At 45.8% G+C, this 19,559-nt stretch overlaps 1 protein-coding gene across 4 annotated transcripts in view; it reads left to right on the top strand.

Annotated features, from left to right (window-relative positions):
- Positions 1-19,559, top strand: part of MYO1C (myosin IC) — a 167,093-nt gene that overhangs the window by 60,326 nt on the left and 87,208 nt on the right. Inside the window, exon 1 of one of the 4 annotated variants that reach the window (XM_088454806.1) lies at positions 1,445-1,797. The exons of the other annotated variants lie outside the window; for them this stretch is intronic. Within the exon in view, the coding sequence (XP_088310932.1) occupies positions 1,768-1,797 (30 nt within the window). The 5' untranslated portion in view covers positions 1,445-1,767. Of the gene's footprint in view, positions 1-1,444; positions 1,798-19,559 lie in introns of those variants that run through there. 4 annotated transcript variants of the gene reach the window in all.

Here is a 19,559-nt window from a genome sequence, read left to right as displayed (position 1 = left end):
CTTAAGGACACCCCAAAAATTAACTTTGAAAAAGGGTGCGGGAAAAAAAATGTTGGGGTACAAAGTTAAAAACTAGCCAACTTTACTCTGGGAAGGTCCCCAAGTATGCCCCAGGTGTTTTTTTGATTGCAGGTGTTTGCGGCAGGTGGATTTTTCACGATTTTTTCAACTTCACTTTTTCAACTTTAAATATGCTGACCCCCATTTTCAAGTACCCCAAATTTGCTAGGATAAGTTATTTTCTGGAAAAAATACTCCTAAATACTATTCTGCATCAGGTATAGAAAAACGCTATTTAGCAGCTATTGAGCCCATTTAAAAACACCAAATACCTTCAGCGAGCCAAATCGGGGGGTACCATAGTGAACCCCCATGTCAGAGCATCATTTGGGGGGTGACAGGCTGATTTCCCCAAAAATGACAGTACTTTCCGCTTGTTACAGTATCGCTGGGTGCCTTTTACTCGTACTTTGAAATTGAATACGGGGTAAAGCGTGCATGTGCGCGATACTTTATTGTCTACAAAACAGGCAAAGTCAAATTGAATACGGCTCTCAGTCGCACACAGATATACAAGTGTCTCACATCAAATGTATCCGTGCAGTCTTGTGATGCGGTTTTCTTGTTGCATCGCATTGGGGGAGATGTACTAAGCTCTGGAAAGTGGTAAACTACCAGCCACTCAGCTCCTAACTGTCATGTTACAGGCTGTGTTTGAAAAATTAGTTAGGAGCTGATTGGTTGGTAGTTTATTACTCTCCCATTTAACACCTTCCAGAGCTTCCACATCTGCCCCATTGTGACTAAGATGCACATCTGAGCGAAAAATACGCTATGGAACATGGTGCAGCTCACTCATGGCAGGTGTCATGCAGCGTGGTGCATTGAGGCCTAGGTGTAAGAGGACACATCTGTATATGAGGTCATACAGGAACAGATTGCGTACGTCCTATAAATGTTGCAATATTGGAAGCGTTTTTAGCTACATTTGCAATGCAAGTAATGGACATTCCTCTTAAGGCTAGTTTTAATTAAACTGAATCCATATGTAAAATTGTGATTTATAGGCGTTATTGAAATTCTGATTCAGCTCCCAAGAATGGCTTTCACTATTATAATCTAGATATGTATGTTCCAGACTCAGGAGGATGTAGTAATCTGTACAGTTTGAGAATATGCAAACAAAAGTTACCAGCTTTGGCTCCATTCCTTCTGCCGCCTTTACCTGCTGGATTCTTTTGGGATGTGGGTTAGTTCAGGCGATTTTCAGCAAAAAGAAATGTGCAGCAACTTGCAGGAACTGGAGGAGTGTGGAGCCGGCCAATCACAAGCTCCAAAATCCCCTTACTTGTGTGTTTATTAGGTTTGGGCTCCAGCCCAAGATTCCCAGCCCTTTTTTTTTTATTCCTTCTTTTCATTCCTGTCTTTCTCTGCCAGTGACGCCTGAAGTCTGTCTGAGAGCAGATTCTCTGCTGTAGGAACGAGCTAGAAAGCCTGTAATGCTGCTCCTTACTGCAAGGTTCCTATTCACGTGAACTTGAGGCAGATCTGCAGTGCTACTGGAGCTTTCCCACCTGTGGATGTGCATTAAACTTTCCCCACCTCCCATGAAGCAGGATTAACACAAGATGCACCTCTACCTGGCTGTATGAGTCTGGATCTTTTCCGTCTGGTTTTACTAATGCTGGTCCCTTAGGATTTGACGAAGGGGAAGTTTACCTGGAAACGGGCTGCTGGCTGCAGTAGTTCACTTTACATTTGTACCATATGACCGTGGGGATGAAGTACAGAGCAGCGGTGAGCTCATTTAGCTGGCATCCGGGGTGTTCTGCTGATGGAGTGGTTTGGGACGGTCATTATAGAGGAATGTATGGTTGTGTCCCTCCACATTCTAAGCCAGATAATGTGTTCTGTCACCTGTGTAATATAATGTGGTGAGGTGCTCTGACTGGTATGAAGTTTGGAAATGTAGTCAGCCTGAATCAGCCAAGCTGCTATTTCCATATATGTGAGTGTAACAGTGGTAGGAACAATAATGGTGTTGTGTGTATGTGTATCTATCTATCTATCTATCTATCTATCTATCTATCTATCTATCTATCTATCTATCTATCTATCTATCTATCTATCTATCTATCTATCTATCTATATTTCTGCTCTATGATCTTCCCAGTGTATCATGTGTATGCTAGGTGCAGTTGTTCTTATGTTCCCCCCTCTCTCTCTGTCTCTCTTGAGTCCTCATTAGTATTTTCCTTTTTAATGCATTTGGACTTGTTCCTGTTTTAAGCAGTGGGCTTCATGGTCTTTTTCCAGTTCCATAAATGTGTGGACATGTTTCTTATCTAGTCTTATTTTATCCTCCTTGGCCGTCTGTCGCACTGACAACCTTATTTAACTTCCTAGACTAAATGTGGCCATACACGATTTTGGCAGGTTCTACAGGTTGGACAGACCAATAGTTTGAAAATAGTTGTATTTTGAGTCTTCTGCGATGCCGATGCGCGTCCCTGCCGTCGTCTAGTTGGATCGCAGATCAGATGGTTTTGCAGAGAGATCTCAACTGATCGTGTATGATGTGATACACTTCTATGCATCTTATTCTATGATCTTAATGATCAATCGTACACCATTTGACCACATCTTATGAGGAATATAAGGGAAATCGTACAACTGATCTTACCTACTTTGAATCTCACGGTCTATGGGGGTCTTTACCTTTGTGCTATTTCCTCTGAATCTAGTAGTATTTCAAATTTATCTAATTATAAATCCTAATCTAGTTCACACACTGATTGTTAGGAGCTGTGATTATTTTGTGCCAAGACACATTTTTGTACTTTATTACCAAATTGATTTAACTCCGATGCATCATGATCTGATGAGTATGCTGGTACTTTGTGAAAATAAAAGATAAATTGGTTTTCCCTTAGCTTTAGCAAGTTTTACTTGAAATCTAATAGCTGTGCTGCAAAGGCTGCTGGGTAATCTGGTGTGTGACTTTTGGACTAGGTATGATTGATTTATACCACCTGGAATGTTTAGCTTATATGACCAATATAAGGACTGGATCTGAAATTGCTTCAGTCCTTCTTTTTTTTTTTCCCATGGCTGAGTCTCTTATGCTGGGTACACACCTAAACGATGAATCAAACAATGCGACTGTCGTTCGAATTTCACTTACAACCGTACGATCCCAAACACTCGATTAAGAACATCCCGATAAGAGCTGTCCTTTGCGATGTCCCCATAACCGTAGAAGTTCCTCTGCCGACACGAGGGTGGGGAGAGATGGGAGAAATCCGATTGTGTCCCACTCAGGGGGATCGTCCTGATAAGAAGCCCATAGGCTTCATCTGAAGGTGCTTTGTACACATGGAAAATACGGTAAAACATCCGAAGACTGCATTTTCGGGAGTTATACCGTATTTTGCAACTTGGCACATCTTGCGCTATGTTCGGCTGCACGTACACACTACACGATGTGCACCACACAATACTGTCCCATCTGACGTGCAGCACATCAGATGGGACGATGTGATGAATGATGCGTGCAATCAATACATTGGGTGTACACGCTATACAATGGTCGTGTAGTTTGGTTGCGGTTAGTATGATTGCACAATGTGTTGTGTAGTATGTACACAGCTTTAGACGCTTTGTGGGTGAAATAACATAAGAAATGGAGCTGCAGGTGTCTTCTCATAAATGTAGCCTTGCATAATTTGTTGTAGATGTAATATCATAACACCTGTAAGATCTCTTGTTAGGTCCATGGGAAGGAGAATAGTTGGCTAACCACTGCAAATGCATCTCTGTACTTAAAACAACTTCGTTTACATGTCGCCATCTCCACCCCCAAAAAGTAACCACATTTGTTTAGCCAGGATATCTAGTGTTTTTAGATTTATTTTTATCTTTTATGCAAGTGTGTCACCTTCACATATATGTAATAATGTGTCTACAACGGGATGCGGTGATTCCGGCAGTCAGAATGCCGGTTGCCGGAATCCCGAAGGTAAGTAGCGGGGTTAGAGGGAGGGTTTAGGCTCCAGGGGGAGGTTAGGTTCAGGCACTGGGGAGGGTTAGGATATTTAGGAATCCTACCGGCAGTTGTCTGTATCCTAACCCTGTCAGGATTCTGATTGCCGGGATCCCGAGTATCGGCATCCTGTACCCATCCCGTCTACAACACCTCAAATAAGGATCCTGGCAAAAAAGAGAGAACTGTGTTTAAAAACCGCTTAAAAAACATATCACCTAGGAACTTTTAAAAAAAAAAATGTGGTTTGGCAATAAAATTTTTTTTTTTTTTTTTATGCAGTGTGAAAGTAAATACTTGTGTGCTATGGAAGAAATGTTACGCTTAGCGTCCAAGCTATGTAATCATTAGTGTGCCTGGTATGGCAAAAAACAAACATATTTTGCAATCTGTTTTGTTAATTATATGCAACCTAAGATCAACACACAGTTCCCATACTGCGCACCAGGAGTAGTCTACATGCAGACCTCCAGCTACTATTGAACTGCACATCCCAGCATGCCCTGTCAAAATTTGCTATTAGAGCATGCTGGAATGTGTAGTTCCACAGAAGCAGGACGGCTGCATGTTGAATACCCCTGCTGTACACATACTGCCGCCATGCACACCATGTACAGGTACACTGTCAGTATAGATGCCACACTGCATCATGTAGCTCAGTGTTTCCCAAACTCATTCCTCAGGGAGCTCTAACAGTGCATGGTTTCCATTTTACCTAGTTGGTGAACAGATGTATTCTTTACTGGCTAAAGGCCCCCATACACCAGGCAACGTATTGTCCGACCCTGCGATTGGATCCGAAACGCCGGTTGGAAATGCCGACCAGCGGCCATCGATGTTCCGTGATCCATCGGAGGATCTGTGAAATGATACATGAAAAAGTATACTGATGTGCAAATCACGTTCAGATTTTGATCGTGATCGGCAAATCAGTGAAATGCAACATATTGGTTTTCACCAATCCTGCAACCCGGCCTCTCCGGATCGCGGGACAATCTGTTGCTAGTGTATGGGCCCCTTAACACATTTTAAAAGATCCACAGGTGGAGCTAATTATTTCACTTCTGTGAGGAGACCTGGAAAACATGCACTGTTAGTGCTCCCCGAGGAATTTGTTTGGGAAACACTGATGAAGTCTATTTATACCCCATAATTACATCACAGCTCCTTGCCAAGGCATTATTAACCCGCTCTAATGAATGTATGTTTGTAATTTGTTTCAACATTAAGTGAACACTTGCGGCAAATTCCAACCAGTCATATGCTAGAGTGAAAGCTTTGGGATTAGCCATAGCAAGTGCAGTCTTAATCCTAGAACCCATGGCAGTGTTCCTTATGACCAGCAATGCCCATGCACCCTCCACCTGCTCCCATTTGATCTTTTGATGTTTGTTTAACCACTTCCGGACCGCTCACTTTATTACCTCCTATCAGGTGGCGTGTTCCCCTGACAGCACTACCATAAATGTCATGTCACTTCTGTTACATCTGCATTAAAGTTGCAATGTAATCTTTGCCTCAGAGCACCTGGACTACTTATGCAGGAACATTCTCTCTCTTACCCTCCTGCCTTATTTATTCCACTTTGCTACCAAACTAAAGCCCTATTTGTCCCAAATAATAAACACAATACAAAGCTCATTTGGTAGACTAAGAACCAGGGTATTCCATTTAATTTAACACATGTCTGAGTCATTTTTGGTCTGGTCATTAATTTATAGCCAGCAATCTTTTAGCAGCAAAATTCTTGTATTGAAGTGTTAATGTATGAGTCCTCTGTTTTGTGCTTAAAGCTATGCTACCACTTTTCCCATCCGTTGTCTAACCTGGTGAGTCCCTACCAAAGCTCCAGGAGAAATGGCTGTATGCATATAATATAAAATCCGCATATATCTATTTAGTTTGTTAAAATAGCTGCAGAGGAGAGATATGAGGTGGAATACCAACAATAAGCCTCAGTTTATTTGAAAACTCTATAAAGTCTAAAGACTTCCAGGTACCACGTATAGTGTCTCATGAGTTATTTTTTTATTAGAGTTGATATTTCTCTTATGGATGATCCAAGACTTGTCATTCTGCAGCTCACCTACTTGTCTTCCAGTTTGGCAGTAAAGTAGCTTGCTGTAAAGGGTGGCTGTCTTACCTTTTGGTTTCTACAGCTTTGTTAGCAGATTTGTACTTTGACAGAAATCTGGCACCAGTGAAGTGTTATATTAGCAGCCTTTTTTAAGGATGACGAGAGTGGCTTTAACTAAAGTCTTTGCATATATTACCTTTGCTCTGTAAATAGGAACAAGTACATAGAACTCTGCAGCATTGAATATGACTGATCTACAGTATTTATTTTCATACATAAATATAGCTACTTTAGTATTTTAAATTCATAGAATAGTACAATGAAATTTATTCTGCTAAGTGTAAGTTTTACCTACTCTTCAAAGACCATTTTAGTGTTTTTATGTTTTAATTAGACAGTTATTGATTCAACCAGTACGGTTTGTTACATCTTCTAGAGAAGTGTCCAAGTTGTACCATGTTGAAGTCTCAGAAATGAACACATTATGGAAAGCAAGATGAGTTAGGGCAGGCTTTCTGTTATCTGATGAAAGAGCCCAGGTGTCCTTAGAAATCATTGCACTTGTCGGCTGTAATGGTCTCCTGGGAGAGAACATAACCACCTTTTTGAAAGTGTTGCTCTGTTTGCCGTGCTATAGACTGCTTAAGGCACAGAGGGAAAGGTTCGTTTTTAAGGCATGGATGCCAAAGGATTTTGGTCACTGGTGCAGGAAAAACGAGCGTCCTTGATACCAAAAGGCTACCATCTGTCTCAGCATGAAGATATGTCCTCTTCACCCGCGTCTGAAGATGAGAATGAAACTGCAGGTTCCTCATCTGTGACCAGGATAGAAGTGATTGTCACTGTGGAACCGGAGGTAAAAGCTTAAGCTGTTTCCAGCCTCATGAGCCTCTGGCATTCAACAGATATAGATATATTTATATATTTATATTCTCATCCGTGTCATATTTAATTATGAAAATTGGACCTATGGATTCATTTTGCAGCAAGTCCATTACCAGTGTTGTGTGTTGGACTTCAGATAGTGGCAGTGATTGCCTCTTTTCGGCATTTAATGTATATAGTATGGTGTACTTGTTTTTCTTACAGCTCTAAACATTGTAACCTTAGGTGATGTTGACATTACCTGTACGGTTTAATTAACAAGGGTCTTGGAAATATGCTTGTGAATCAGGTGCTACTCCTGAGATTAAAGCAAGCAGGGAATAGAATGTATAAATCGCAACATACCATGCAACAGCCACCTATATCCCAGCAAGGGACAAAGAAGCTGTCTTGTTACAGATACATGGTTGAATACAGCATTTGGACAAGTTCAACCTTTCAAAATTACTCAGTATTTTGCACTTTTTCTTTTCTTAGAAAAATTATTAATATCAATAAGTTATAGTAAAACTGAGGTTTTTATTACTTTGTGTATTATGTGTGTTGATTCAGTTTATTCTTCCAGCTGGGTGTGGACATAATTGGGGCATCCAACATAGGAGACTTTCTATTACCTATTGTATAGCTTTTGGGGAAGACCAAGCATGGTGTTCAGCAATAGAATTTAAGTGATTTACTTGCCTGCCAGTATTGTGAATGTCGGGATCCTGACTACATCCCCTCAATATAACACAGTGCAATACCTTCTGTAAAAGGGTGCCCTAATAGCACTTAGGGCATAAACATAATCTATGTATGAAAAAAATAAAAATAATCCTTTTCTGTTCTGAATGTATTGTTAGACGCATGTATCACTATTGGAAAAAAGCAAAACTTTTAACCTTGGTAAAACCATGTTGTGCTGCAGGTGGGGCAGAGGTTAAAAGTGCAGAGAGATTTAAATGTGTGAGGGCCTGTCCATGTGCAACGTTAAGGCCCCCATACATCTGCGACGGATCGCCACGATCCTGCGTTCCTTCGACGCTGGATTGGAGGATCAGTGAAATCCAAAATGTTGTATTTCACAGATTTGCTGATCACGATCAAAATATGATTGTGATTTGCAAATCTGTGAAATTAAACATGTATAATTCATAATTTCACCGATCCTCCCGACGGATTGGAGAACATCGATGGCCGGCAGATCAGTGTTTCCGATCCAAACGCAGGATCGGACAATACGTTGCCTGGTGTATGGGGGCCTTATGTTACTATTTTTTTTTTTCTTCGCTCTCAACTCAAAATCAGCCCTTCTGTATCTCATTCAGACACATACCAGGATACCTTAGTAAATATCTTTGATGTGCGTCTTATCACATACACATCACATATTTCTCTCTATCCACTTACACACAAATTCTGCTATTTATTCATACAGTGCAAATAGTCATACACCTAGCTACACACAACACATCACAGGGACAATGACGCTTATGTCAAGAAAGATTGTCTCTTCAATTGAAGCATATATATATATATATATATATATATATATATATATCTCTTCAATAACAATATTACAATAATATTCTATTTATATAATTTATTATTTCATAGTATAATCTGAAACAGTGTAGCATAGGTGGCACAATAGTTCATCAAGTTTCCTTTACCCGTTTTATGTGTATAGAAGTCCCTTAGTCTGCATGTATCCCAGATTCCATTCCTTACACTACTATGGGTTGTAGTCAGCATCCCGGCAGTCAGGATGCCGGCGGTCAGAATTTTGGTGTCTGAATCCCGGCTGCTGACATTCCAATGGTGAGTATTAGGCTAAGGCTGTGAGGGGGGAGGGTTATGCAGCGGGGGGGGGGGGTTAGGCTAAGGCTGTGAGAGGGGAGGGTTATGCAGTGGGGGGGTTAGGGTTAGGCTGTGGGAAAGGTGGGTTCGAGTTAGGGGAACGGCTAGTATACTTACAAAATTCTTTTGGGATGCCGCTGTCTGTATTCTGACCATCTGCATCCTGACTGCCGGGATCCCGTACCCAACTCACTACTATATTACTCCCCATATGCAACAATACTCCTATATTATCACCTGTATGTGCTACCTCCCAACACAAACTATATACTTCAAGTGAAATTGCATAGTACCACTAGCCTTTCATATCCGTCTCCGCACAGCCTCTATATACTGTATATCTTACTATGGGGATTATTCATCATTCATATAGACTCTTTCCGTATCTATAACGCAGAATGGAGTAATAGGGCTAATCATTGTGTAGGTAACGCAGGAGATTTTGCAAAAATCTTCTGTTTATCTGACAGCCCAAAGATGAAATTCATGAAGCTCTGAAAACTGTAATCTTTCTAATATAAATGTGGGAAGTGACGCCTTCTTTAGATGGTGTTATATCTCGGAGCCTTGCTCCTTCCTATGGCTAGTAAGTCCAGGTTGCGCTCTCTTCGGCCCTCTTTGTGCGCGCATGCATCACTACTAGTAATTGGCGACAGACGTAGCAATGATGGGACTCATGGGACAGCTACTTCTCGGAGCAGCTAACTCTGCACTGGAGCAATATTGAGTTTCTCCTGTAGTTTGAGATCTGCCTCCTCAACTTGCGGCGAGTCAGATCCTTAAATTGCATAGTGCTATCTCTTTTAATAATGAATAGACCCCCTATAATTATATCACCGCATAGTACGAACTGCAACATAAACCATATGATCTTGAATTTATGCAGCGTTCAGGTGGTGAGAGAAGAGGGCACTTTGGGTTACTAAAGCCCTCTGCCCTCCCAGTCTCCTTCGCACCATGCCTTCATCGCACACATATTGATGACTGTAAGTCGGCCAGGTATAGTGATAACAGTGTATGTGCTGGGTTACTTGTAATGTTCCTACATGAGAGTCTGTGAGGGAATTTTGTATAATTATGGGATTTATTGTCCATGCCCCAAGGTGATGTCATGGTACGGGGTATGTGTGTGTAATACCAGTCTCTCCTTCACACCATCAACGAAGTAAGAAAAAATAATTGTCTATTACATGCAAGTTGAAGTCCTTCCACTCTTGCTGATAGCACTGTTGCAGCTCACCGCTCAGGACTGCACTTACCTGCAACCATTGCAGAATTTAACACTAGTTATCTTGTTTGTATGGCATCACACATTTAGATTGAAAGCTCTTTAGGACACGATCCTATATCCTACATTTATTTAGTTTTTCCCCTACATTTCTATTGTACAAAAAAATACACGTATTACTCTTCTGAAGGTGGTGACTGAAGAGCAACCTAAATAGATATTAGTGTAAAGCTGTGAGATGAGTATCGGCATCTGTTGCAGTAGAACATGACCTGCGATAGTGAAGATTCACCATAATGGGTTTATTTCTTCATGGAGCCATGTGTAATATAGCTTTGTATAACCAGGCTGCTTTCTTCAGCTTCTTTCTGCTGGGCCAATAACTTGAGCCTTTTACCCTGGATATATCACTCTGTCAGTTATTTAGAAACTGAGATGTTTATGAAATAACTCTTAGAACAAATGAATACATAGAATTTCTCAAGCAAGAGCTAAACATTTAGCAAGTCTAATATTTGTGCTACAATTGCATGTTACTACATCCCCATTTTGTTTTTCTTTGCAAACATTTTAGATTGTATTTTGATTTGATTAATTTCCATTAATTTCTTTTTACCTCCATTGAAGTTATTCACATATATAGCCATGCAGCACATGACCAACCTCTATCATTATTGTGGTGCAGGAAATTGTAATCCTTAGTGATTTTATGTTGTGCTGATTCTGGGGAGACTAGTCTGGCTTCAGAAGGGAATGTTGCTTAGTAAATAAGGACCACATGGCAGGTTCATGGCAACAATATGTTTGTGTTCCCAGTAAAAAGACTGCGGGAATTGGTATGAAGTCTTGTTTTTATTACTAGAGATGGTGGTGACAGCAGGTGATGGTGTAAACTGTCACAATGATGGGGATGCAAAATTTGCTGGGAGCAGTAGTTCCCAGATGAATTGATACAATATAACTGGCCAGTGTGAGTGATGTATAGTGCAGTAGTTGGTGCTGGTGACGGTTAGTCCACACATGGTACACTTTAACCAGTACTTAGGTTTATTTATTATAGATCAGATAGAACAGCAGGTAGCATGTGACACAGGGAATTACACTGGTGTAACAGCGATAGATGTAATACACTGTGGCAGCCTTGCGCTCAGGGCATTGCTGGGCATTATAGTGCACGCGATAGCAGTTCTGACACCAGCGTATAGTAGCATTGGTGGTCTAGTGTACTTGTGGGCATACAGCAGGCCACTGTTAGGACTCTTTGGTGGTGAGTGTCTCCTGATGGATGCTGAGACACCATCCATGAACAGTAGCGCACATCAGAGGGCAGACCTCTCTAAGCTGAGTCCCGGCAGGTCCTAATGACCACCGGCTCTCTCCTACCTGGATAGTGCAGGAGGTATGGAGCGCAGGTGCGCACTCCTTCCAACAGTTTTGACTCTGGCTGGTAGAATTTGATAAACCGACAGCCCTAAAGTTTCATTTACCCTGCAGATATCTGCTATGAACCCCCATGGCATTGCAGCGGTGTCAGCTGACAAATTTTGATTCTGCTATAAATGCAACTACTGACTTTCTTTAGGTTTGTACAGTACATTAATATATCAATGTTTATATAAGAGATGCTATGCTTCACTGTCTGAAACAGCCAAATGATGATAAACCCTTTAGCAGTAGTGGAGGACTGGGGAAATTCACATTGTGCAGCATTGGGCAAGCAGTGAATGGATTGTCTGTTAAGATTGTTGTAACTGAATGAACTCTCTGGGGTTTCTGCTTTCTTTGTGCTATTCTACAGTCTGTGTATACTGTGGCTGCTATTGCCGTCTATCACAGCTTTGTATGATTGTTTTGCTTGCAAGCCAGACCTCTTCTGTCTAGTTATATACTTTACACAGGGAAACTCATTCTGGTCGGTGACCTCACATCACATTTGAAAGCAATTTGAACCTGTTTATTTGGAACTGATTCTTGAACATGCCTGAGATGTAATGGTGTTACTATTACGTTACGCTCATTCTCAGAGCCTTGCAAACTGTCTTTGATGCTTAGTCCAAAAATGAACGTAAGCGGATAGACCTTTATGTCCACATGTGCACGCACACTTTTCTCCAGCGTTGGCTATGCCTTTGTCAAAGTTGCCTGCAAGATTCGGGAGGATCCACACTAGGAGGCATATTGAATTAGACGCGAAAAGCCTTTTTTCTACTTCAGGGTCCATAGGGTATCCACAGGATACCTTGGGGTATAGGTGTGACGTCAGTCGCAGGGCACCAAAGAGTTAAGCTTTCAGCCTCCCAGGATGCACTAGGTCCCCCTCCTATACCCCGCCCCCGGGCCAAGGCACCTCAGTTTAGTTTGGTGCCCGGCCGGAGTCGGGTGCACCTGTTGGAGTGGGGGCTAGAAGAGCCCCTGAAGCTTTTTCTTCATGCAGCTGTGGCTGCACATCTGGATGAACAGCATGGACAGTCAGTCCTGACGTCCATGCTGTCTTCCCTACACCCCGCCGGTACCAGAACGCCGGTACTGATCCGGGGATGCTGGTGGGCGTCTGGGGTCACAGCTAGCGGTGACCCCAGATGCTCCGGACCATGGCCGGATTCAAGGGGGACAGAGGTAAGCAGCGGGGTCCCGCGGTGGGTCCCCGCTGATCACATGGTCCTAAGTCCCCAGGCAGGGGGCTCCCTGGGGACTGGCTGCAGCGTGGAGCCAGGCGACCAACCTGCGCTTCCACTACCCCCTGGGACAGCGGACCGCAGCAGAGCGGTAGCGCTGCGGCGTCCCAGGGGTTAAATGCATGCCAGGGGAGCGCGCCTTCCCTGTCTCACAGCCGGCGCCTCCCCCGCTGCACACAGCCCTCTCTGCACTGTGCTGACTGGTCCTGTGTCAGCGCTCCTCCCCCAGGCCAGCTTCTCTCTGCTCCTCGGCGGCCATCTTCTCTGCAACGCATGGTGAACGCTGCTGGAAGTCTGGAAGGAAGCATCGTGGTCTGGGTCCCCCCGCATACCTCTCCTCCGCTGTGGCTCAGGTCTGTGTATGCAGCGCTGTGTCCTACCAGGCCCTGTGTCTGTGTAGTTGAGTGATCAGCGCTGTTAGTGCAGGAATTGTTATTTCTCTGCATTGTATGTGACTGTGCTAGCGCTGCCTGTAACTATTCTTCTCTAAACTGTCAGCTTTATTACTGTCCCTGTTCTTTCTGCTAAAGCCCTTGCGGTGCGGTGCGGTGCTGCAGGGTGGTCTCTCGCCTATTTAATACTTAATTGGTGAGAGAGGTCACATACGTGGTGCCATCATGTCTGAAAGTGATTTTCCCCTCCGGCTACAGTGTACCACGTGCAAAGTACCGTTAGCGGAGGGGGAGGGTAGCGCGGAGGGCCTTTGCCGGCAGTGTTTGTCCATGGCGCGGCCTATTACGGTTACAGCACCGGTACAGGAGCCGCCCTGGGCTTGTTTCGCTCAGGCGTTAACAGCTTTAGTGGGCCAGTTAGCTCCGCAGCCCGCGATTACTCCGATGGGTTTGTCCCAGCAGTCTGTGGTGTCGTCACCCATGCAGGGGTTCCCACGACAATTGGTGGTACCCCACAGTCTCCCTATTTCCCCGCTCCCGGGTTCTCAGGAGCCAGCGTGGGTTAACTCCCTGACGAGTTCTTTACAGCACTTGTCGGATGTGTTGCAAGGGGAGTCTGTGATGCGGCCTCATAAAAGGCCGGTGGCGTCTCTGTCCGCTCCTTATGAGGATGACGAAGGGACGTCTGATGATGGGGAGATTCTGGATCCTTACGATCAGGAACCTTTCCATACTAAGGACGCTGATGCTAAGTCCAAAGTATATATTCCTGGACTTATTCGGGCGGTCCGCACAGCCTTGGTGATTGAGGACGAAGTTCCCCCAGAGGCTAAATCTAAGTATGCCTTTTTCAAAGATGTGAAGGGCGATGCCACAGTCTTTCCTCTTTCGGGTCAGTTGGTGGACCATTTAGAGGAGGCGTGGAAACAACCTGGCAAAAGATACCAGCCGCAGAGACGCCTGGCGGTGGCTTATCCGTTCGCGGATAATTATTTTGCTAAGTGTGAATCCCCTCCACAGGTGGATTCTCACGTGACCCGTCTTGTCCGTAGTGCCACATTGCCGATGCCATCCATGTCCTCCCTTAAGGATGCTACGGACCGCAAGGTAGAAATCTGCCTGAAGTCCGCTTATTCCCTTGCAGGGGGGGCAGCACGGCCGGCTATGGCCATTTGCTGGGTTGCCAGAGCGATGGAGCGCTGGGCGGATTCATTAGAGGCTTCTTTTGAATCCGACTGTCCGGCCGAACAAGCGGAGTTGATTGGCAATCTCCGTGATTCGGCCACCTACATCAACGAGGCGGCTCTAGACATTAGTACTCTGGTGTCTAGAATTTCTTCAGCAGCGGTAGCTGCTCGTCGCACCTTGTGGCTGCGATCCTGGAAGGCGGACGCAGATCCAAGAAAGGTCTGGAAGCGTTGCCGTTTACCGGAGAAGTTCTCTTCGGTCCGGATCTGGATAAGATTGTGGCCACGCTGGCGGCAGCCAAATCTGCTTGTCTCCCGTCGGCCGCTGCTCCTTCTGGTTCTGGACCATCGTCCTTTCGGTCATCTAGGGCCCAGGGCAGGCCCAAACCACAGTCGTTTCCTCGACAGGCTGGCCCTAAGAAATCGGTCAAGCCCCGGAAACAGGCATGGAGTACCAGACGTCCGGCCCCCAAGCCAGATGACAAGCCTGCGGCCTGACGGTCCGGGTCTCCCCTTGGGGGATCCCAGGGTGGGAGGCCGCCTGCTGCAGTTCTCCCGGTGTTGGTCGTTCACTATGACAGACACTTGGGTTCTGGAGGTGGTCTCTCACGGGTACGCCCTCTCCTTCCGGCACAGACCCCCGGCTCGATTCTTCACCACGGGTCTACCATCAGACCGGAACAAGGCTACGGAGCTGCGGAAGGTATTGCACACTATGCTCCAGGCTGGAGTTATAGTGCCTGTTCCATTCTCCCAGAGGGGCCAGGGTTTCTATTCAAATCTATTTTTGGTACAGAAACCCAATGGGTCATATCGTCCGATTCTCAACCTCAAAGCACTCAACAAGTCTTTGCGGGTCCCGAAGTTTCGGATGGAGACCCTGCGGTCCATCATTCTGGCGCTGGAACCTGGGGACTACATGGTGTCATTGGACATACAGGGCGCTATGGCGGTCATGGCGGCTTCTCTGCGGCTGCAAGGAGTCCGCATGTTGCCGTACTTGGACGACCTGTTATTGGTGGCAGGATCTCCAGAGCTCCTGTTACACCACTTGGACCTGACCATTGCACTGCTGCAACGGCACGGCTGGCTAATCAACTGGCAGAAGTCCACTCTAATCCCGTCTCGGAGGATTCTGCATCTTGGAGCCTTATTGGACTCGGGACAGCAAAGGATCTTCGTGACGGAGGACAAGATCTCTGCTTTACAGTCAAGGGTGCGCAGTTGTCTGCACAGCCGCCGGGTGTCCTTACACTCGGCGATGAGGTTACTGGGCTCCATGGTGTCGGTGTTCGACATGGTGGAATACGCCCAGTTTCACTCTAGACCTCTGCAGCACCTGATCCTGTCCAAGTGGAACGGGCTGCCTCAGTCTCTGAAGTTCCAGACGATTGTGCTCACCCCGGAGGTTCGCCTGTCCCTTGCGTGGTGGTTAAAGACGACCCACCTCAACAAGGGACGTCCGTTCTGGGTTCCAAATTGGGTCCTGTTGACAACGGACGCCAGTCTTCGGGGCTGGGGAGCAGTTTCGGATCCACACTTGTTCCAGGGCAGGTGGACACCGACAGAAGCGGAGCTTCCAATAAATATCTTGGAACTCCGTGCGGTCTTCAATGCTCTCCTGCAGGCACAGCGGTTTCTCCAGGGTCACCTGGTGCAGGTCCAGTCGGACAATGCTACCACCGTGGCCTACATAAACAGGCAAGGAGGAACTCGCAGTCGGGCGGCTCTCGTAGAGGTCTCTCGGATCCTGGTTTGGGCGGAGCGCAATCTTCCGGCCATATCAGCGGTCTTCATCCCGGGAGTGCTAAATTTGGAGGCGGACTTTCTAAGTCGCCAGGACGTTCATCCAGGGGAATGGTCCCTGCACCCGGACGTTTTTCAACTACTGGTGGACAGGTGGGGTCTTCCAGAAATCGACCTCATGGCGTCCCGGCACAACAACAAGTTGCCGGTGTACGGGTCTCGCACAGGAGACGAAGGGGCGTCTCTGGTGGATGCTCTGTCCGTCCGGTGGACGTTCAGGTTCGCATACCTGTTCCCTCCGGTCTCCCTTCTTCCACGGGTAATCCGGAAATTCAAACAGGAAGGAGGGACGCTCCTGTTGATAGCTCCCGCGTGGCCCAGACGGCACTGGTTCTCAGACCTTCAGGGTCTGTCCGTGGACAGTCCTCTGCGGTTGCCGCTACGACCGGACCTTCTGTCTCAGGGTCCTTGTCTTCACCCGGACCTGACTCGGCTGTCTTTGGCGGCGTGGCTGTTGAGACGGCCATGCTGAGGTCCTGGGGGTTTGCCAGCTCTGTGGTGCGTACCATGTTACGAGCTCGGAAACCGTCTTCCGCGAGGATATACCATCGCGTGTGGCATACGTTCTTCCAGTGGTGTCGACCGAGAGGTTATGCACCGCGGGAGTTTCGTCTGTCTCGGATTCTCGCCTTCCTGCAAGCGGGACTAGATCATGGGCTTCGCCTTGCTTCTTTGAAGGTACAGGTTTCGGCCCTATCTGTCTGGTTTCACCGTAGGATTGCTACAATGCCAGATGTGCGCACCTTTATGCAAGGTGTTCTCCGTATTCAGCCGCCCTTTGTTCCACCTGTGGCGCCTTGGGATTTGGCTGTGGTCCTGAGGGCTCTCCAAGGACCGCCGTTTGAACCACTGGGCTCAGTGGATCTTAAATGGCTAACAGCTAAGACTGTTTTCCTTCTGGCCGTTGCTTCAGCCAGACGTGTTTCTGAGTTAGGGGCTCTTTCTTGTAGACCCCCTTTCTTGGTTTTTCATGGGAACAGGGCAGTGCTCCGCACTCGGCCCGAGTTTCTTCCCAAAGTTGTTTCCCAGTTTCAGGTTAACGAGGAAATAGTTGTTCCGGCCTTTAACTCACCGGGTCTTTCCGTGGGTGAGGCCTCTTTGGATGTTGTGCGGGCCTTAAGGACTTATGTGGACCGCACTTCTTTGTTTAGGAAGTCGGACGCTTTGTTGTCCTCTATGGCTTCTGTAAAAAGGGTTGGCCTGCTTCAAAGCAAACTTTGGCAGCCTGGATCCGTATGGCTATTTCTGAAGCTTCTCTTCATGAAGGCCTACCGGTCCCTCCTTCTCTGAAGGCTCATTCCACTAGGTCTGTGGGTCCTTCGTGGGCAGCTCGACGTGGTGCCTCGGCAGTTCAGATCTGCAAGGCTGCTACGTGGTCTTCTGTCCATACCTTCGTGAGGTATTACAGGTTTGACACCTTCGCCTCTCAGGATGCTTCCTTCGGTCGGCGGATTCTCCTTTCTGCACAGGAGCATCCCCACCCTCAAAGGATACTGCTTTGGGACATCCCCAAGGTATCCTGTGGATACCCTATGGACCCTGAAGTAGAAAATATGAGATATGGTAAGAACTTACCCTTGTTATCTCTATTTCTACGAAGTCCATAGGGTTCCACAGCACTCCCGCCCTGTCGCACCTGTGCTGCAGATGGGCTTTGCTCTGGTCACCGGTTTTCCGTCTCCCTCTGGTGAGAATGTGATTCTTGTATGTGTCCAGATCTTTGTTCTCTCTCTTCCTTCTCCTCCTCCGGCCTATGGCTTGGTAACTAACTGAGGTGCCTTGGCCCGGGGGCGGGGTATAGGAGGGGGACCTAGTGCATCCTGGGAGGCTGAAAGCTTAACTCTTTGGTGCCCTGCGACTGACGTCACACCTATACCCCAAGGTATCCTGTGGAACCCTATGGACTTCGTAGAAATAGAGATAACAAGGGTAAGTTCTTACCATATCTCATATTTTTCTGCGACAAAGTTTCGCCGGTGACGTCATTTCGCCAGACGAAAACTGTGTCCCCATATTCAATTGTGGCGACTTTTCGCCGGTGCAGAAAATCAATGTATTGGTATCGGCGAAAAAGATTAGCCTATGAAACCAGGCGAAAAAAAAAATGCAGAATTGCAGTTTTGGGGTCCAAAGTTAGGGAAACCACCCTGCACCCTTGGGACATGGACCCAAAACTGCGTCAAAAAATCCTAAAAAAATGTAAAGAACACCCCAAAAATGTATTTTGAGAAAGGGGTGAAAAAGTACAAAGTTGGGGTACAAACTTAAAAACTAGCGAAATAGATTAGGGGGGGGAGGTTTGCAAGTATGGGGGAGGTTTTTATTTTATTGCAGGTACTTGCTGTAGGTGTGTTTTTCACGTTTTTTAAAACCTCACTTTTGCGATTTTTTTTTTTTTTTTTTTTTTTTTTAAACCATGCTTGCACCCATTTTCAGGTACCACAAATATGCTGGGACTAGTTATTTTCACAAAGAAAAACTGCTAAATGCTATTCTTCACCACTTGTGCAAAGACGCTAATTAGTAGCTATTGAGAGCATTTAAGTACCCCAAATACCTTCAGCAGGCCTATTTGGGGGCATCTACAGTGATCCCCAATGTGAGTGCATCTTTTGGTGGGTGTCAGGCTGATTTGCCCAAATCTGACACCACTTTTCGCCTGTTTGCATTTCGCCGGGAGCCATTTTCGACGATTTCTAATTGAATACGGGGATAAGCGGGGACGCACGCGCGATACTTTTCCGCATGGAAAACCAGCGACGACGGCGAAAAGTCCTCGACTTTTTGCACCGAATTGAATATGCCCCTAGATTAGAGAAGTTCTGAACACTAGTCTGCTTGAAAGGTTTGAGAGTTAGGGGCGTATTCAGTTAGGTGCAAAAAGTCCTGTCTCAAGGGTGCAGGGTGGTTTCCCCACCTTTGCGCCCCAAAACTGCAACTCTGCACTTTTTTCCGCCTAGTTTCATAGGCTAATCTTTTTCGCCTATACCAATACATTGAGTTTCTGCACTGGCGTAAAGTCGCCACAATTGAATACAGGGATAAGTTTTCGCCTGGCGAAGTGACATCACCGGCGAAAGTTTTTCGCTGAAAACTGCTTTTTGCAGCTAATTGAATATGCCCCTTAATGTACATACTTCTAAAGCTAGGCAATGCATAAAGATAAGTTCTTTGCATTAAATCCCTCTGTAATTTATATTTCTCATCCATTGGCACCAGCCTTGCATTTACAGGTGTCTTTCAGGTCATAAATGTATTTCTGTTCTTCATTGAGCAGGCAGGGAGGTTTCAGTTCTAACAGTCATTGAACTTCACTGTGTATGTGTTGAGTGTATTCTGATTATGGACCTGATTCAGAGCCGGACGCTATTTGCGGTCGTTCGTTCAGAAAATAGGGGTGGCTATTCAAATGAACCGTTCGCTCTTTG

Source organism: Taudactylus pleione, unplaced genomic scaffold, assembly GCF_031769625.1.
Source record: "Taudactylus pleione unplaced genomic scaffold, aTauple2 ptg000040l, whole genome shotgun sequence".
NCBI lineage: Eukaryota > Metazoa > Chordata > Amphibia > Anura > Myobatrachidae > Taudactylus > Taudactylus pleione.
The sequence above is the reverse complement of the archived record's forward strand: the minus strand, read 5'-3'. Positions and strand labels throughout refer to the sequence as shown.